The sequence below is a fragment of the Artemia franciscana genome, chromosome 16 (assembly GCF_032884065.1).
Source record: "Artemia franciscana chromosome 16, ASM3288406v1, whole genome shotgun sequence".
Taxonomy (NCBI): Eukaryota; Metazoa; Arthropoda; class Branchiopoda; order Anostraca; family Artemiidae; genus Artemia; species Artemia franciscana.
This window is the reverse complement of record NC_088878.1, coordinates 3513716-3534937: the sequence shown is the minus strand read 5'-3', so window position 1 is coordinate 3534937 and position 21222 is coordinate 3513716. Positions and strand designations below refer to the sequence as shown.

The following is a 21222-nucleotide window of genomic DNA, read 5'->3' as shown; positions in this document are numbered from 1 at the left end:
AGTCACTAGAGATAAAGGTAAGCTGGGTAAAACTTACCACATTTTGGAATTAATAAATAAATAAATAACATTAGAATGTTATTCATAATTCAAACATTAAATTCAAGAATTTTAAACAATGACTAAGTAACAGCGGGGTTTGTGGTTCAGTTGTATAGGGTTCTCGGAACCAAGAAAAAAATAAGCAAAATCTTATTATACATTATTATACAAAATCTAACACATAGGATATTGTAAATTAATTTCAACCCCGAGCCGTTCATAGGGCTTGTGATGCCCGGAGAAAGTGCCCTCCTCTTTACTCAAATCTAAGCTAAAAAAAACAGAATCTAAGTGAAAAAAGTGAGCGATTCCCCAGCTGCGACACCCCTAAGCCAAAGCGCCTGGGGCAACTGCCCCAGTTGCTCTCTTTCTAGGAGTGGCTCACAACCATTTATTTTTATTCTACTGTTTCCACATTGTTAGGATTGCGTATTTTATGGGACGGACTCTTGATCTCTAGGAGCATTAATTCGCTGACAGTTTAGTAATTGAAAAATACAAGTTCAGTTAGTCATATTTTTGGAAAATAAATTTCTTATATATTTTATATTTCAAAACTTATTTTTTCTTTCATTCTTAAATTTATTCTTATATTTCTTATATTCTTCATTCTTATATTTCGAAATACATGCATCAATGTTGGACATTGCCAGGGGCACAAACATGAGACAGAGGCATCCCCCTCCGAGATTTTTAGAGATACTTTCATTGAAAAATGCCTTTTTTGGTAATTTCGTTGCAACTAATCCAAAAAATACAAATCCCCACCCAACAATTTTGTGAATTTCGTGCGCCACTGAATATCACAAATATTTATACGTCCAACGCCAACGCCACGTATTTATTTCTTGGCTCAAGAATTTCTTCGAAGGGCATCAAAAGTCACAGAGAGAAATATCGTATTTTTATTAGGGGATGCTAATACCCAGGTTGGTGCAAATAGTAAAAGATGATGTCCTAGATCACCACCTAGTAGTATCGAAAGATAATTGAGACCTGAAATTTAGAAGAAGTAACAATCTTGGGCGTATTTGTGGTGTTGACCGACTCTACAAAGAGTATTTAAGAGGAAATTTCCAAGAACAGCTGGATATGAAACTGGGTAGCATAAAATTTCACAATGTAGAAGACAGATGGAATAATTTACTAAAGATAGTTTGCAAAGCAGCAGAGAATGTCTTAGGGAATATATTTAGAAACAAGGCTAGGAATATTAGTGGAAACGCTTTAAGAGGGACAAGGCGTCTGTACAAGAATTATCTGAATGACAGATCATACGAGGATAAGAAGAAAGAAAGGGAAGTAGAGAAGGTATTAAAATATGAATTTTAAAAGATGTGAGCCGGAGGGTATGAGTAAAACTACTGAATATATCGAAGACAGCCAAACAACACAATAATGACGTATTGTGTTAGCATGTCAAGGAATTGAGAAGAGGTAGTGAGTCCAGACCTGTCCCAGGTCAAGATAGGAGCATGGCCTCAAATAAAGATAAGGAAAGTGTTAAGGAGAGACTAACAGAACATTTTTGTGAATGTTTTAAATCGTGATAAAGTTGTAAGAAATCATATAGGAAAGAATGCGAATGGATCCCAAGGTGTTCAATGGGAACCCCAGGGGTTTATATAACTTCTGATAAAAAGTTGAAAGGTTTATTTTTTTATATTTTATAGAATATATCATGAATTAACATTTGGCGCTCTCATAAAATTGCTTACAAAAGCTATATAAATAACTATTTAAAAAATGTACTAGGATCAGAGGCTGAAATTTGGAGCGGAAACACGGTGTTAGGTCTCTAGAAATGTGGGGGGGAGTGTAGAAACAACACGATCCTCAAAATAGCTTATTTTAGCTTTTTAACACTTTCGTTTTATCCAATAAATCCAAAAAAGATTAAAACTATATCTTGTCCAAATCTTATCGAAAATGTTCGTCCGCAACAATCTTGAAAATATTGTTCAAAGGGAGATTCAGGGAATATTCAATTTTCTCTGGGGATTCTAACGTTCTTTTGGGAAACAACCGCGAGGAATCTGTAACTATAAAAACTGCTGGAAGCACTTTTTAGTACATAGCCTAGGACGTTATGCGGCGAAAATACAGAATGCTATGCCAATCCCTGTGCGTTCAACAAGTACGGAAGAGACGACCAATTGCGATTTTGTTGCGGTGATTCAAAATAAGCTATATTTCTTACCACAGATTTAAAGGAGATAAGAATTTTTTTTTCTTTGTATTACTAATAAGCATTTTTTTTAAATAAGTATTAAAAAACAGGATTCAGCATAAACAGCTTCAGTGTTCAACTACTTTTGTGATCGGAAAATTAGGACACAATGCATTTTGAATAAAAAGAGAAGCATCCAAAAATCTTAGGAGACAAATAAGATTGGAGGAAACGGGACAATATAACTTCCTTTGTTAGAGAGGTTAGAAAGCGTTGGTCAGAGAGAGACTTTTTTAGAGAGCGAAAACTTTGTTGGATAAAAATATGACATAAAGCTTTTCGATTTGCCACAAAAAACTAAGCATGGGACCATCTCTACCCATAGAACTAAAGATTTGCAACCGTATTTGTCTAATAATTGTAGCAAAAGAGGACCTCGGTAGTTCACAATTAATCAGGGCTTGTGGCAATCCGGATTATCTAAAGATTGCTTGGAAGTTTAATCAATGCAACAAAAGTTAATCATTTCTTTATTTGTTTACTATTAAAGAATAATTTTAAGCGCAATGGTTAGCGAAGATTATAGAATAGTACATAATTATGACACAGTAATAATTACTAAAACCCCAAACATGAATCTAATCTTATTAATATAATTTATTTATTTTGCCCACCAAAATAAATTTTAATTCTGAGCCTAACGTTAATGAGCGATATTTAGTTATCGTTGCATTGCTGAACAAAATATAACCCTTGGTTTATATGGGTGTTGTGTAGGTAAATTTGCCACAAAAGTTGCATTTTTTATTTTTATAGCAAAAAAAAGGATACTTGATAAAGAAATTCAAATTGATAAACTATGAAAATAAATCGCCAAGAGAAGCGAGTATTGTGCATATTGTGTGTATATTACGTATAATTTTACGATTGGGACTGAGGCACCACGTATTTAGCTTTTCCTTCTGTTGCATCAATCAAACAGTTCGTCGGAACGAACTGTAACGACATGACTCAATAGTAAACGAACCACTAAAAAATGGATTTGATACCAATAGATATATCGAAAGAATCGGCTTGTAACACTGATTCCAAATATATAGGTTTCATTAAGTTTAGTGCTACACATCAAAGGCTACGAGCCTGAGAAAAATTGCCTGATATTCCAAAAAGGGGGGAACAACCTCTAAAAACTGAGAATCTGAATATAAATCACACCATTAAATTCAGCATATCAGAGGACCCTATTTCAGAGGTTTCAATATTCTATCTGTAAAAATGTGACATTTTCTAATTTTTTCCCGGAAGAAAGATCACGGATGCGTGGTTGTTTCCAGGGAAAGTCGTATCAACCCAGTGGTCCTAGAATAACTTTCGGGATAGCCATTTTGTTCATTATGGTTGAAAGGTCGAATAACTATGCCTTTGGGTATAACACGACCCCCCTCCCTACAGCCCCAGGGGAAAGGTCTTAAGGTTATAAAATTTGCCCATTGTTTACGCACAGTATTTGTTATTGGGGAATATGCACATTTTTGGGTGGGGAGGGCACGAACTTTTTGCTGGGGGTTTTCCACGGGAGAAATTTCCATTGTGAGGGAAGTTTCCAGGGAGTGAAGTTGCCAGGGAAAATTTTTCTCTGGCGGAATTTGCCAGAACTCCTATAAAAATTTTTATATGTCTTACTTTCTCTTTTCCATCTCAATTTTGCGCGTTGGGCTGTTAAGTTTAATTATCCAAGGTACATTTTTGCTTGATATGTTTTGATATTTAATAGCTGGTCCTCGTTCACAAACATACCTGTCTCGATGGAATTCCATTGTCTTTTGCTGTTATTACCAAGTTAGCTGTAGTAACATTCACTATTGAGGGATCCTTCACAAAAATATCCCCGTCTTGTGAAATTTCAAAAAACCTAAAATAAAATTAATTAGTTTTTTGGAGAAGTGTTTCCTAACACAAGTTGGCCACAGCAAAATCACAAAGTAAACGTGAATCGTATGAATAGCACAAATTAAGGCATATTAAATGCTTATCTAAAAAGTAAAAAAAAATAGTATTCAATCAAAAATAAGCTTACAATTTTAGGGTCTTTTGAACTTTTAAGTTGTATCTACAATGTTCTGGTAACAGGTCAGGAGCCAAAAACATCACCGTTTTACGTAATTAGAAAAACATATTAAGAAAAATTTATTTTTCAAATTTTTCAAGTTTCAAAATTTTCTAAAAATTTAAAAAATTTTGGGTCTTTTGAACTTTAAGTTGTATCTACAATGTTCTGGCAACAGGTCAAGAGCCAAAAACATCACCGTTATACGTAATTAGAAAAACCTATTAAGAAAAATTTACGAAGTTTTTTTGGAAAGGGCTTCCCTATCAAAAGTCGACATCGCAGAACAAATTTAAAGTAAACCTGGAACATATGAATAGTACAACTTAAGGTATAATAAACACCGAGCTAAAAGGCCAAGAAATATTTCACTTTTCAACCAAAAGTAAGTATACACTTTCATGACCTCTTTAACTTTTAAATTGTATCTACCATCTTTCGATAACAGGGTAGAAACTAAAAAATCTCTATCTTATGTAATTTGAAGAAAAAAATTGTTAAGAAAAATTAATCAGTTTTTTTGGAAAGAGCTTCTCAAGCAGAAGTTGTGACCACAGCAAAAACTTAAATTGAACGTGAATCATGGGAATCGAACAATTTGGTGTATTAAACGCTAAGCTTGAAATTAAGGGTCTAAAATTACTTCTCACTTACTTTTTCACTTTTGAAAGGAACTAGACGCTGCTCCACCTCGCCCGGCATACAGGACTTCCCCAACAGAAGTCTTTCATGAGGCACGGTTATGTGCAACGGCTTCGACATGGTACAGTCAATCACTGTCTCAGCGCTGACCAAAGATGCGGAAGTCTCCAAGCAGTTCTAAGTTGTTTTTCATCTCCGACTACCAATCTTTCTTCTGGGCTCCACGTCAAAGTTTCCACTTTTCAAGGGGCTATGCTTTGATAGCAGACTTTGAGATGCATCGGTAGTCGCCACGGCGTAGACAATGGCCCAGTCACACGAGCCGTCGTCTCTTTACAATATCTGAGACTGGGCACTATTGTTTAAAGCGCCCACGGATCACCTTTTTGGATACTCGTTCATGGCGTTTGACGCGTAGAATACGACAAAGACAGTCGTGATCAAGGACATAGAGCTTACTAATATTTTGAACTTTGACAACCTTTCTATCACACCCATATAGGAGAGAACTTCTGACGATTGCCCAGAAATTTCCAGGTACCCATTCAGAGTTGGGCAAACACTGGCTAAGCTTATAGAGTCATTCCACTGACCCCCATCCCGAAAAAAAATAGCCAGCAACACTAGGATTCGAAACCTTATCCTCACAGACAAGGGATTTCAAGTCTAGCAAGCGAACCACTAGGCTAGGACGGTTCTGGGCTCTAGAAAAGGATTCAGGTCGGCTGGAAGAAATAGAGACTCTTTTATTCTCTTTATCGAGGTCACTACAATAGCCTCGCATTATATAACAATCTATAATAACCTATGATAATCATTATCTGACGTAAACTTTCAGTCGAGAAACGGAGAAGGGTGGTATTGAAAGTGGATAAGTGAACGTGAACGAGAAAGTGAAAGAGAAAGTGAACAAGAAAGCCCCCCCCCTCATCCCTGACTCCCAATTTTCAGGCCATATTTTAACAAAATTTTCACTTAAAAATTATTAAACTATTTCTTAAGTATTAACCATTTAATGTGATAATTACTCAATTGTTTCAATAATAATAATTTAATTGTTAATAACTATTACTTAATTAACATTATTTTGTTTTGATTTTTTGTTGTTTTATTTATCAATTAATAATTTATCAATATTTTCACCTATTAACTGCACTCTCTGCTTGTCTTAATAAAACTTCAAAAACTACAAAACGATTACAACCGTTACATTATTTTTTCGAAATTGTGCGCCCATAAAACTTCTGTGGGTGGCTCAGGTGCCCTCGCTGTCCCCCTCCCTATAACTGCCTCTGCTTACCGTACGTCAGATCCTCTCAAGTCTAGTGTAATCTCATCAGGAACATCTTTGTCGTAAACTTCAATTCTGCCAAGGCTAATGTTTTTCAGAGTCATTTCTTCGCGAGTAACGTAAAAATCGTACGCTCCGAAACCAAACATTGGATCCCAGTCGTTTACGTTAAGCACTTTAACTGTGATGTCACAGGTATCAAACTGAAATAAATACGAAAATAAGTCAACCACTTAGATAGACGTGCATAAGGGGGAGCTAAGAGTGAACTAACGTTAAAAAAAGGACTGACAACCTCAGGCAATACTTTGACCTTACATGCCCTTCAAGCTGACGCACTGATAAACAAAAACATATGCTTACGGTAACGGATAGAGGAAGAGGTGTCTCACTCTAAAGAAAACATTTGAGGGAACCAAAATATATATTAGCAAAATAAGTGTGTTTGGTGTAGGGGGAGGGGGTGGATGGGTAAAGAAGCTTGAAGCCCTCAAATAAATAGTGGAGAAAACTAGTAAATACAACACAAATAGGGGTCATATATGTGCCAGTATGACGCGGGTAGAATAGAGTTGCCCTCCCCTCCCCCCAAAAAAGGTAAGAACTTGTACCAAACACGTAAGAACACTAAGGAAAAACTATCACTTAGCTGTACATTGCAGATTGTTTGCCCATAGAAATTCAAGAAGGCATCTATTACTTTTTTTGGCTTCCTTCCAGATCCCAAAGGCATCAATTTCTTTACCTTGCAGAAAAATGGTCGATACAATACATAGATTGATGCGATACAATATAGGAGCGATAGGAGGGAATTCCCAATCAATTATGGTATGAAGTACTGCCAAGAATTCTTTTTAGAATATATTGGGCCTAAATATAGACTTTTTTAAAGCACCAAGTCTCCACAAAAGCTATGTGATCCTTTTCATTAAATGTTTTGATTGCGTCGGCTAAATATTAGATTTTTTTTTCTTTTTTATTCCAAGCATTCTGCCAATAAAAACTTCCCTTCATAAAATTGGTGAGTCGCTGATTGGAAAATGTCCTCCTGAATTTCTAGACCATTAAATTTCCGTAAATTATTAGGGAAAATTTTCTACTAACCCTAAACATTTCCTGAACAAATTATTAAATAGTAGTAAGAAATATTCCTAAATTATTTCCCTAAATTCCTTGAATTCCTTAATAAGAAAACTCCCTAAATCTTCCTAATTCATATCCCCCTAAATTTCTATCTAGAAACTGTCAGGCTTCAATCAAAAGGGCTAGCACTTTCTCTCCGAAATGTGGTTAATTTTTTTAATATTGACCCTGCCTTTTTTTAACCCCTTCACCCCTTATCTAGCTCTTGGTTCTTCTTCCACAGCTGCAGTATTATGCACGTGTCTTTATACGCACGACGACACTTAACTAAACTAGTGTAATCCCTTGACGTCTACGGAGATTTATTTTCCATGAGGCCACAGCGATCCGTGAGGGGTGCCCACTATCTGGTGTCTGATGTACAAGCAGGAGCAACGCATCTTCAATCACGCATTGCAGATTTTGTGCCACGCAGAGGCAGGACTGCACGCCACTGTTTCACCTTTGGCGCACTTAAATAGCACGTGAAGCATGCAAGAAAGTGTGCACGGTTTTAGGAAGTGAGCAATCCCTCGACGTTACGCTTTGAGAATTTCTAAGAACTTTCTTAAGAGTTTGATAGATACAAAGTGGTGCCAATAAAACTACAGTTGTGAACCGAGTCTTAGTTGAATTTAAACATCGTGTCTAGTCTGCAGACAGCGGAATGAATGCTATATGATGAAGGTATAATGGCATGTTATAAATGAAATAATTATTCTCCTTAAGTTGCTTTTATTTTTTACATAGATATATAAAAAAAAAAACACTTCCATGGATTCAAGATGCGAAATATTTAGTTTCAGTAAGTTGAATTAGCCCCATTTCTCTTGGACTTCAACACCACACTTTCAAAGAACGCACGTATTATTTAACGGCAAAACAGTCACAAAAAAAATACCTCTGCTTAAACGTCAAACTTTTAGAAAAGACAAAAAACAACATAAATAACCATAAGCCAGTACGAAAAATGAGATCTAATTCTAAACTAGCTTTGAAACAGTAATTAAATAAATTGAAAAAAAGCCACACTTTAAAGCAAAAAACAATACAGGTGTTCAATACCACGATCCTGCTACGACAAAACTTACATACCAATACCCTCCACCCCCGAAAAAAGAAATATAAATGCAATAGGATACTGAAAATGAGGTCGAAACACAAAATTATGAATACGTTGAAAAACTGAATCTCGTCAATCTTAAAAGTATTATCTAACAACGAAACAACGTAATCACAAACAACCTAAAACCTAACTTAAGTCAACTAATTTTGTGTAAATCAACTACAATACATATATATATATATATATATATATATATATATATATATATATATATATATATATATATATATATATATATACATAATTATATATTCATTGGCGCGCTGGATTCAGGATCCCTATAGGCAAGTGTATTCTCCTGATGAGCCCTTGTGTTGGGTTGTTGCCTCTGAATTATTAGTCTTTACTGTTTTTATTGTTTGGTAAATGACGACTTATACTTATTGAAGACATGACTGCCTATCCATGGATTATTCTTTATGGTTGATTGTGTATGGCTATGCTGTTTGACCTATGTGATTGTACGGATGATTAGGGTTAGGCCTCATTCAAGTGTTGGTCTATATAAATCACTAATTTAGGAAAACAGTCTTCCTTTTCTCCTTCTGTCTCCTTTTTTTTTAATGTGTTTGTGCTGTTGGATTGGTGATTTCTCTTTTCTTTATATATATATATATATATATATATATATATATATATATATATATATATATATATATATATATATATATATATATATATATATATATATATATATATATATATATATATATATATATATATATATATATATATATATATATATATATATATATAAAGCCATTCACAACAACCAACACAAAAATGAACGTAACACCAGTAGTACTCAACACATTTAAATAAAAGTCTTCGGTTCCTCCCCACGTTTCTCTATAAAACATCCTACCCCAATAATTAGGTTCCTAGAAGAAGTCTCCATTTTTTTTTTTTTTTTTTTTTTGAAGAAGTCTTGAATTCCTTGTTGTTCCTTGAATTCACCAAACTTTTTCATTTAATCAGAAAATCTTCCACTACATCCTCATACTTCCCACAAAGAGGATAAGCACACTTAACTCATGAGCCATCATCGCCATATGACTCCCAGAGTCCCTTACACAGTGGCGCACAATTTACATTGCACTTGCAGCCAATCCTCAGGGGCTCTCCGGGGTAATTCGATTTCAAACAAAATTCCTCGCCTCACATTTCTTTAATCTGACTGTAAAAATTCAAAGTGGTAGATTTTTCTACACCAGTAAGCCAGATTTGAATCCCTTGGTCTTGAATTCCTGCTGTAAATTCACCAAGAAAACTCCGGCTCAGGGGCTTGGTGGATAGCTTATGCGTCACAACTGGCAACGTAGATTCGTTTTCAGCTATAATATATTTTTGCCACAGCGTTCGATTTTCGTATTCAATTTTCTACTTCGCAACCATAGTAAAAGTGTGAATTTAAAAAAAAAAAAAAAAAAAAAAAAAAAAAAAAAAAAAAAAAAAAAAAAAAAACAGGATCATTTATCAATCTGGACTTTTATTCAATGGCGTGACTATAGTGTGGCATCTGGCACACTATCGGATATCTGGCATAAAGATAATCTGAAAAAAAATTAGCGTCGTACAAGGCCGTATCCAGGGGGGAAGGGTAGGGGGTATTTATATTCTTTCTTGGCCATGGGACTCGTCGTGTCAAGATCAGAGGAAGTCCACTCTTGACTCAAAATCGAATTCTTGTGTAGTTGCTAGATTTTGGCACAAGACAGCGAGTTCATTATAACGACCTAAATAATAACGTACAAAAAAATGGGCGCACAGGTACATCTTAACTATAGTTTTTTGTGAAAAAAATGCAATAGAAAAGAATCTGCTGAGTGAATTATAATCTCATGGGAAATCGAGAAAAAAAAATTAATTGCGCAAGACCAGATGTACAATAACACCTTACTTTTTAACAGTTATTCATGTTACTTTTGTAGCTCAGGGGCATCTCTTTCTATCTACTACAACATAGAAAGTGCAATTGCCACTTTATAGCATAAAATTGTTTCACTTTATAAGCTCTCCCTTTTTCAAAGCTTTTCCTTCATCCCAAAGAACTATAGGATGATCGTTGTGATCCCCCTACCCCCAAGCATGAAGGCCATACTTTAAAACTTTTCTTGCAGTTTTCACATTTTCATCGCAAACTTACTCAACGATGAATCAGTTAATTAATCAATTAATATTCAATCAACCAACAAAATTAATAATGTCAATAAAATATATCAATGACTATCAATGAATCGATGAATATCAATAAAGTCAATAATAATCGTTTAATAATTCAACATTATTTCTGGAATATTTGTGCCTAAGAAAAAAAGGGTTTCTAAGAAGAAACATAGGAAAAAACTATTAGGGTGGTAGAAAAAATGGAACATAGAGTATAATGTATATGCTACCGTGAATTTCCGAAATCTGGCTATTATTGACATTCATCGATGAATACCCGAAATTTCTTTTCTCTTTTCGGATTCAATTAGCTTTGCGAGTTACTTTTTTCACTCTTATGTCAGCTACGATGGCAAAAGTTATAGGTTAGGTTAGGCTAGATTATGTTAGTTTAGGTTAGGCTAGATTAGGTTAAATTTGGTTATAAATAACAGAAATGGGTTAAAAACTTAAGCTAACCTAAACCGAACTAACCAAATATAGCCTGACCTAACCTGTCATCTTCAAACCTTGCATTAAATTGAAAAATCTGACTGGCAACACTGACTAAATCCTAAAAGCGGTGAGTGTCCGAAATACCAAAATTCACGAATTTCGAACATTCATGGTAACATATATGTTGTATACATAACACTGTATGTATGTATACATACAGTGTGTATACTGTATGTATGTATGTATAAATAGAGATTATAAAATACCGACATCACTCTTTGTATATGTATGTCTGTCCAGTTTTATTATCCCTCACAATACAATGAGCCACATAGCCTCTGCAGTAAAAAAAAGGAAAACAGAATAAAAACAAATCAGAATCAAAGGATGTTTTGAAAAGTGCTTTCTATTTTTGAACATTTAAAAAATCAATAGGGTAATAGGCAGAGAGATCTACTAGGTCAAGAATAAAAACAAATCAAAATCGAAGGATGTTTTGAAAAGTACTTTCTGTTTTTGAATATCTGAAAGATCAATAGGGTAATAGGGAGAAAGGTCTACTAGGTCAACAATAAAAACAAATCAAAATCGAAAGATATTTTGAAAACTACTTTCCATTTTTGAATATTTGAAAGATCAATAGGGTAATAGGCAGAGAGGTCTACTAGGTCAATATTTCTAAAAACCTTAAAACAAACGTGCAAGCACTCCCCTCCCCCTGAAAAAACTTGTAAATGTGCCAAAAATAAGATCCTAGCTGCCCTACATGTGATTATTTTTATTACTGCTAATATAATCTATTTAGTTACAGATCATCTTAGTTGTTTGCCTAATTGTCTTCAAAGGGATTGTTTCTCAAGGAATACCAGTCCAGCAAGTAGCTGATTCGGTAAGATTTTGTTCTAAATGAAAAAAAAAATACCTAGATTCTGTTCTTCACGTAAATTTTTTAGCAAAGAAGAGATTAAATCAGATTACATCAGAAATACGATTTAACTGATAGAAATAAACAAAACATTCAAGCGCTGTTAACTCTTTTTATATTAAGAGAAATTCTATTTTTGACTTTGCAATTAATTTTATTGTTGTTATAATGCACATATAATGGACCCGTTTCCACCATTTTAACAAAAAAAATATATTAAATTGTTAGTTACAGTATTACTAACAGCCGTGTCCACGAGGGAACGGAAAATTGTCAATAATGATTAGTTGAGCATTGATGAGTGATAGACACTTCATTTGTTATTATAATTTTTCTCGTATAAATCATTTATCTAGTATTTTTTTTAATTCAGTTATTTTTACGCTATAAATCATTTATTATTATTTATTTTTATTTATATATTTAATTTACTTATAACACATTTAGTTAAATATTTCATTTAATGGGTTAGTAGTAACGCGGACTTTCGTACAACTGCCAACGGTCTTAGGCTTTTGTCCAGCACGACAATGTTGTTTTTTATTTATTCATTTGTAAATGTTAAAAATTAAAGTTTGAACTTGAATTTGAAAGAAATTAATGTTTTATTGTTATGACTGTACAGTTTTAATTCTCATTGGACGGTGAGGAAGTTGAACATCCACAAAAGTTTGTCCTCAATTCTCTTGCGTCTATGTTGTTGACCTTCGTTTTCCTAAATCAACGGTTTTAAGAGGTTACAATACCACCGTTACTGTACAAGTACTGAAGTACTACCCTGCCACCTATTTTTCTTTATTGATTTCCTAAACACCAAAACTAGCATTCAGAACCCATGAATTTTAGATATCTTCAAATTTTCGGGTATAAAAATTAGCAAACTTGTGCCCCAACTTCAAATCCAGAGAGCAATGGTGCTAATTGGGGGCAGAGGGGTGGGGGAGAAGGGAAATTAGAGGACATTCTTAAACCCTGCCATCCCCCTGGATTTCTCTTGCCCCTCTTCCCCACATATTTCGAAGATTACCTTGTTTTAGTATTTTCATAGAACGAAAAAATAAAAAATAAATCCTTCTAGCTTTTAAAGAGTGCATTTTACTCCTCCCAGCCGCCCAACATTTTCTTGAATTGGTGCCACTGCTAGAGAAGCTAAGGGAAACGTCAAAGGAAGTAGAATCGACATGTGTTTAACCTCCGACGATTTGGTTGTATCGAGTTTGGTTTAGCTACCTATTATGTTTCCACAAACTAAGAGGAAATTGTTAGTAACAATGGGGATAGTTGGAAAAGAATTAAAATGCATAGTATTTTTCTTTCAGGGTGAAAAAACAAGCAAGAGAAACTTGGCTTATCCCATAGCTCCACGGATGGAGGATCGAACAATCCGATTGATGCGATTCATTGCGAAAGAAATGCGGCAAGTAAAGCAGGAAATGAGTGAAATGATGAACTTTTTGAGCAGCAAACAGGATTTAATCCTTAAAGACATAAGAGACATGAAAATGGAATTAACAGAAGTAAAAAGCAAACAAAAAGAAAACATAGAAAGAGTAAATACGGAGCTGAGCAAAATTATAGGCAAGATGGTGACACTCGTTCTTTCTCCGTGAGGTAGTTATCGTTTATGACAACTGAATATTGCCGACCTAGGTTGGCCCCTAGATTTCTTTTCTTCTTTTAAAAACCAGCAACAACAGCACAATATAGATTTTGGCTGGTAAAATTTCGGCTCTATTCGAAAGAGCAAATTCAATTGAAATATCAAAGTAAACCCTTAAGGGGCCTCAATTGAGTCACCATAGTGGATTTCATTTGAGGAGCTGAATTGTGGCCATTTTTAGCCACAATTAGTGGTCGAAAAAGCAAACTCATACCCTAAAGCTGAAAAATAACTAGACTCTGTTTTTTATGCAAATATTAGTTTAATTTACCAGTCAGGTTAAACTGATTGGAATGAACCAAATATTCTGGCACTCTTGCTCTTTTTATATTAAGAGAAATTCTATATTTACTTTACAATTAGTTTTGTAAGCAAGAATACATAGAACTATATGTACAATTAATTATATGTACATATAGTTACATGTACATAAGCAAAAATACAAAAATTATAAGAAGAAATACAATAAAACTTCCTCCGTGAGTTTGCAATTAACAGGAGGTCGTTCAAATTCACTTGGTCTGTAAATTAAACTATTCATTAGCCTAAGAATGTTCCTTAGTCCAAATTTTTTCAAAAAATACATTCGTCAACAAAATACTTAAGCAAGAGCTTTGTAATGAGTTTAAAAAAAAAATGAGTATCAGAAAACGAGACCATTTAGATGTTTATATATCTTTTATTCGGAATAGTGTTTTAGCATTAAACATTGGGTGGAAGTGTAAAGATAATAGAAAAAGAGAAAATCAAATTCCAATTCGAGAGAAAAAAAAACAACCAACACCTTCTGATACTACCTAGTAAAACCGTAATATTACTTATAGATATGGATCTCTTTTTTATTTTGCACTTTTCCTTTACATTCAGTCAAATATGAAAGGTCTAATCTTGCTAAAATTACATACTAGTCATATTTATGCAATTATCCTGTTTTATCTGCACCCTGTTTAACCCCCCCCCTCAACCTTTTGGGGTTGCATTTCGCCAAGCGAAATGCAGGTCGTCCCCTAATGGGGTGGGAGAATGTCGTAAGTAATGATTTAAGAGAAATGAGAAATTCTTGGGAGGGTGTAAATAGGGAGGCTTCGAATAGATCAGCATGGAGGAGGAGCGTGTGTGGCTCTGTTGGCCTCGAGTGGCTTGGTACTGCAATTAGTTGTTAGTAGTAGTAGTAGTACATTTAACCTGTCTCTAAGGTAATACACTAGCTACCAACACCTAAAAACGTGGTTTTGACCTTAAATGAGGGTAATTTGTCATAAGGTATACTATTCAAGAGATATATATATGATTGTGAATCGTGCACTCCGGAGATTTTGAAATTTATGGCATGTATATAAACAATACCAACATTTAATTTTTAATTGCCAAGTAGATATTATCTGCAACCCCTTACCGGCACCCCAAAAAACTACTGAAACTTTAGCGATTCACTAAGAAAAACTTAGCATGTCTTCCAGAAATTGTGAATTAGATCTTTGAATCTAAGAAAATTTCAACTTTCAAATCAATCCACAGTTTTAATAAAGTAAATTCAATTTAGGTTTTCGGTAATTTGTCTAATTTTTCTGAAAAATACTATACTGACAGTGGAGCAAGCAAGTAATTACCCTATGTGTAACTTATCTCTGGCCAGAGGGGTCAATTCTGGGGGGTACAGAGGGAATAGGCCCCCCTGAATTTTGAAATCACCTTGTTTGGTGTTTTCTTTCAAAGATATCTTTCTATTTCCATTTTTTCAGAACTACCCCCTCCCCCTGATTTGAAAATTATACTCCCCCCTTAATTTCGTTAATTGATCCCACTGTCTCTACTTTTGCGCAATCAAATAAAAATTAAAACAAAAAGAAATTATTTATCTTTAAGACATAGCAGGTTGAAAAAAAAACTGATTAAATTTGAAGTCTACACATACTTAAGGTACACACAATTTAATTTGTTTTTTTTCGATTTGTGTTGTTTTGGTGAATGATGCTACACTGAAAGTAGTGCTAGCAGTTCTTAATTCCATTTATTCCCAATTACGTTCTATTTAGATATGTTTTCTTTCCATTGAGACCTGGAGATCAACGGTGTCAAATACTAGGGTGACAAAAAACAAATATCGAAGCATTTTGACTCTTAGACATAATATACTGGGATGGTACAGGAGAAAAATATTACTAGTACTACTTAAAACTCAGCCCAGCACCAAGCCACCTGAGGCCAACAAAAATACCCAAGCTCCTCTTCTGTCCTTGTATTCAAAACCTCCCTTTTTAATCCCGCCCAAGAAGTTCTCATTTCCTTTAAATATGTCCTTATGACATTCTGTCCCCCTCCTCCCTTGTTCGGGGGCAAACTGTTTTTCATTCGGCCCTAGATGGTTGACCGACAAGGATGATCTTTAGCAATCTGTCATCTTTCATTCACAGAAGGGGTCCGAGCCATTTCAACCTTACTCTCATTCTAGCCCTAGAAAGCAGAATCAACCAGTATTTTTCGTACAGCTCACTAATTCGAGATACTGTCAGTCAGTTGGGTACCCAAAATAATCCGTAGGCAATTTCTCCAAATCGCATATGATTAGAAGCATAAATCAAACATATCACATCCTACAGCAGAGGGGCCTAGAAATTACTTTCATGAATTCAATTGTGCTCTAGAGTTAACAAAAGCCAAAAAAATGTAATGGATCCTACGATACATGGGTTTAGGAGTAACTCAAATGAATTCGATTATACCCCAATGTTTGACATAATTAAAGCAAATATGACATATCCTATGAAAGATATGGCCCTCTCTGGGTAATTGCCTGTTTGATTACAAGAAAAATGGTCTTTCTTCCCAGTGTAGAATTTTGTTACTTCAATTTAACTATTTCACTCGGCAAAAAAAGAACTTCTGCCTAAGAAAATTGCAAACAAAAATGCCACATAATGTTGCCCTAATAAAACAAAATAAGGCGAATAAAAAAAAAATGCCCTAAAAAAAAGATTCAAAGAAGTCGAAAAAAAATCATATATAAAATACGGTAATAAAAATTCAGAAGAAATCAACGTTTCTACCTCAAGGCGGAGCAAAATTTTTATGAAATTTTCAGCATTATGAGTTTATTTTTGAAAATTATACAAAGCTGCAAAAACTTTCAAAAGTAATTGGTATATTTCCTTTATTGCATTTCAATTATATCTCTAATTGCTACATTTCATACAACATATACTTTTAATAGAGTAATTAAGTTCCATTTAGTTGTGAAACTTAGTCACAGGTGTCACCATCTTTTCTATACAGATGAACAAGAAGAAAGAGCAAACATATTGGAACGAAATATATTTGGAAGATTGGAACGCACCTTAATCCGTACCAGAGAAAGATTTGACACTTTATCAAAAAATTTACCCGAAACAGTTGCTAAAAGTGTTTCAAGCTCCATTAATACACTCAAAACAGAATGCTGTAGGGAACACAAAAATATTTCACAAATTGTTTTACCCGCTGTGATGACGTTAATTCCACCTATTGAATCATTTGCTGTCGGTACATTTAAAGAGTTCAAAGGTAAATCTTGGTCAGAGTTGCATCTCCTTAATTAGATAAAAAAAGGATGCTTACGTGCTAGTTTCCCAAAATGAAAGTAATCAGTTTTCCTTGACATTTAAATTTCAAGACTAACTGTGTGCTACAAAAGCAGAAAGTCAGCTGCAAGCAGAAAAAGCAGCTGAAGCCAGTAAAGTTAAAAATACTTCTCCTCCATCCCAGTCTATTCAAAACCTCCCTCTTTACCCCATCCCAGGAAGTTTCCATTTCTCTTAAAGCTTCAACGACCTGCTTTCGTTTGGCCCTAAAAGATTGGCCGACAAGGATGATCTTTGGCAAGTGTCTTCTTTCATTCAAGGAAGATGTTACAGTTAATGAGTCTTTCTCCCCTTAGCTCTAGAAAGCGGTATTGAACCAGACTTTTTAGACCTGTTTGGGATACGGTCAGTTATTCAGGTACCCAAAACAATCTCTAGAGAATTTCTCTGGAAAGCATCAAACAAATATCCCTCCATTTTTTTGAGCGAGCATGCTTAAGAGCTATATTTGGCCACAGTCATGACTCTAGCTTCCAATATCCTAATCTTGGTTCTTAGGCTTACCTTCCTAGTCTTCCAAACTTTTTTTAGCTGTGAAAAAAACACCCTGGGCCTTGGCTATTCTACTTTTAACATCTGCAGTGCACCCACTGTCTTTACTAACAATAATACCTAACAATAAATAACACTAAATAATACTAACAATTTACTAACAAAGTTTTAGCATCCCGTCTAGGGTTAAAAGAAAAGCAAACAACCTCAAATATGGTGGTAAGGTGCAGTGGGGAGGGAAATAAGGATTTGAAAGAAATAAACTTAATGAAAGGAAGCAAATAGTGATGTTTTGTAAGGATTGGGATGGAGGAGGAGGATACTCAGCCGTCTTATCCTTAGACGGCTAGTTGCTGCAATAAAGATTAGTGGCAGTAATAGTGGTAGTTCATGTCACCTTTCAAGTTTTGTATTTTAGGGTTCCACAGAATAAATGGTTAAGTAATTAACATGCAATACTTTACTATCTTTGCCCAAACGAGAAAAGAATTCTGCCTTTTCTTAATATTACAGCGTCTGCCATTACCTACACATTTTGAGGAAAATATCTTCCATTCCCCCCCCCCCTTTGGTAACAGTTGTGACCTAAAAGATCTTTTTCTTTTAGAAGAGGGTTTGAGTTTCAGGTGGCCTCTATCCAAAGGCTTAGATCTTTGTCTGAATCAGGGATACCACTTAGAATATAACAGTGTCCCAGGATTCACTCGTGAAAATCCCAAGGTTTGGAAAAAAATTCAAAGAATTTTTATTAAACTGTATTCATATACTTGTATATACTTAGTTCAATTTTTTAGGTTAATGTTAAACGGACAATACTTTTCTTAAGATCCCAAGCAGTGGCGTAATTTCATCAAAATCCTGAGGGGGGGGGGGAAGTTGGAGCCAATTTTCCCAAATTAAGGGAAATGACAGTAAAAACTAAAAAAATAAGCCATTTGGCACCACAAAGGTACTATTTAGCACTATTATCAGTTTAGGAAAACTGATCCGTTTCTGTTAATGCTTGAATTTTGCAGATTTATCTTAGATTTGACACGATTTTGGAAGAAACTAAATTTCAGCTTTTTGGGGGAGGGAAACTGATGTCGGGGGGGGGGGAGGCAAACAGTGGTCTAAGAGGGGCTTAGGTTTAATTTTTTTTAAATCATGTAATTGCGAAAATATTTTAACAAGGGATTACAACAATTCAAAACCTTAAAAAAGAAAACCAAAAGCTTGAAGCTTAGTAGAAATCGTTGTTAGAAATAAGCAATTTGATACTATAGGGGTACTATTTAGTACTATTATCAGTTTAGGAAAACTGATCCGTTTCTGTTGATGCCTGAATTATGCAGATTTATCTTAGCTTCGACAAGATTTTGGAAAGAACCAAATTTCATCTGGTGGGGGAATTGAGGCATGGGGGCGAACCGAGGCTTGGGAAGGGCTGTTGACCCCCTGATAAAAACACCGAGAATTCGCAACCCTGGTAGAAAGTTTAAAAAAATAGCAACTCTGACCATGATTTTCCATGCATACAGAAATGAAAGAGAACTTGCATCAGCTTAGCAATACGACATCAACCCGGATGTCATGGCTATCGACGGCAATTACCAAAGTCCATGAAAGTGTTCAAACAGGTGCTGAATTTATACAAAATAGCTTAATATCTGCCTTGTCAGACATTCAAGGAACTGTAGTATCTGAAGTGAAATACTCTCAGTATAATACATTAATGAAATTCGAAGAAATGTTACCATTTGTTGGGAGGAACGTTAGTATGACCATGACAGAAGTTGCAGATAAGATGGAAGAAAGAATTGATGGAATGATTCAAGTATCTGGCTTTCTATACTTTGATTTTAAATCTCTCATGTTTATAGGAATCCGGAGAGGTTCTTATTTCAGGACCTTCTGAAAATATACGAGGGATAAACAGAGGGATAGACTTTTTTTAGGAGACAGAAAAAGGAATATACTTTTTTAGGAGATAAAGAAGGATATACTTTTTTAGGAGACAGAGGGAGAGATACACTTTTTTAGTGCCATTTAATTGTGATACCCAGAAGAAGTCACCAAGCATATGATGTCTCTCAGTATAAGAATCTCAAGGCAGTTCAATGTGGTACAACCAACCATTACTAAGCCAAACGAAAAGCAGGTCATTCCAATAGAATGGGAGGATACTATTATGAAACATTTGAGGGAAATGACAATTCCTGGGGAGGATGTAAATAGGGAGGCTTTGAATAGAATGGGAGGGAAAAGTGTGCGTAGCTGTGTGGTCCTCAGGCCGCTTGGTGTAACAGTGAGTTGTTAGCAGTAGTAGTAGTAAAGGTTATTAGAAGTCACATTTTCAACAAGGAGTATAGGTGCTATCTATTTGGAGTTAATTGTCCAAAAAATATACATATGTAGATTTTTTTTTTATTAAAAACTGGATTGCCGATTTTTTTCAATTTTTGAAGATAAATGTGATTGTGTAAACTAAACCAGAAGGGTCAAACCCTTCCCTGAGGCAAGATTCTTGAAAATAGAAGTATTTCCAGGATTATGTGCGCATACTCTTGAATTATATAGAAAGCCAGATATTTTTTATAGGATTACAAAAATGAGATTATAGATTCCGTTACTACACATGCAAAATATCGAAATGAGACAAGTGATGCGATGAAAGAAGATCGAATAAAAATAATAAAAAACATATCAGGTATTCGAGCAGAAATATCAAAGTTGTCGGAAAATCTTCAAAACCGAATTGTGGAAAGTGAAACAGAACTGAAGTATGAAATAAGACTAATCGAAAATCAGTTAGAAAAACAGTTCAGAGAATGTGCATTGCCCGAAAATTGGTGAACAACAGAAAGCAGTTTATATTTTTGATGTGAATATTTAGCTACCTCAATATTACTGGAAAAACTTGGCAATAGTGCATTTTCGAAACTAAAGCTTCACCTTGTACAAAATATGTTATTAAACTAAGGTTTTTCAGCTGTTGTTCAGTCTTTTTCGTATTATCTGAGCATAATTTATTTTAAGTATGTCTTGTCCAGTCTTTTCGTTGTTTCCACAATGAGACACAACGTAATGCCACAAACAGAAGTGGTCAGCGGACTGAACTATCAATTAATTTCCTGATAATGTATCAAATCTCAGCAAATGTATATAAATTCGTCATTGCGCATGCCCAAAGGAGGAGCCAAGGGGAAATGTGCTACACATGATGTGTCCCAGAACTCCTCAATGGAGAACCACGGCTTAGATATACAATACAGTGATGAAAACTCGATTTATTTTTGGGACACACTGCGCGGTAGCGATGCTAGCGGCTGGAGGCAGGAAACTGGCAGTCTGAATCTAAAAGGTCGGAGCAATTGGACAAACAAAACAAAATTGTGTTCCCGCCGTTGATGTTGTAGTACTATCTAGGAGGCACCAAGTTCAGAGC

The 21222-nt window shown here is 34.9% G+C and overlaps 2 protein-coding genes across 7 annotated transcripts in view; one reads left to right on the top strand and one right to left on the bottom strand.

Moving 5' to 3' along the window:
• The window catches only part of LOC136036908 (cadherin EGF LAG seven-pass G-type receptor 2-like), a 183977-nt gene that overhangs the window by 20863 nt on the left and 141892 nt on the right, over positions 1-21222 (bottom strand). For all 3 annotated transcript variants that reach the window (XM_065719284.1, XM_065719285.1, XM_065719282.1), the window contains exons 13-14: positions 6262-6455; positions 4010-4124 (exon numbers count right to left, since the gene is read on the bottom strand). In XM_065719284.1, the coding sequence (XP_065575356.1) occupies positions 4010-4124; positions 6262-6455 (309 nt within the window). The remainder of the gene's footprint in view (positions 1-4009; positions 4125-6261; positions 6456-21222) is intronic.
• LOC136036909 (uncharacterized) lies at positions 7948-20765 on the top strand. 4 transcript variants are annotated; one of them, XM_065719286.1, is made up of 6 exons: positions 7948-8061; positions 11907-11990; positions 13346-13604; positions 16960-17226; positions 19316-19611; positions 20376-20765. In XM_065719286.1, exons 1-6 carry the CDS (start codon positions 8053-8055, stop codon positions 20628-20630), a joined length of 1170 nt encoding a protein of 389 aa, XP_065575358.1. In that variant the 5' UTR covers positions 7948-8052; the 3' UTR covers positions 20631-20765. The 4 variants fall into 4 exon arrangements, with proteins under 4 accessions (XP_065575358.1, XP_065575361.1, XP_065575360.1 ...); XM_065719289.1 differs by having other exon boundaries at positions 20398-20595; XM_065719288.1 differs by having other exon boundaries at positions 20324-20537.

Excerpts from the sequence above, each read along its gene's own strand:
- LOC136036909 (XM_065719286.1), top strand. Across the intron at positions 11,991-13,345 it reads TCCAGCAAGTAGCTGATTCG|GGTGAAAAAACAAGCAAGAG; the intron begins GTAAGATTTTGT and ends TTTTTCTTTCAG. Across the intron at positions 13,605-16,959 it reads GGAGCTGAGCAAAATTATAG|ATGAACAAGAAGAAAGAGCA; the intron begins GCAAGATGGTGA and ends TTTTCTATACAG.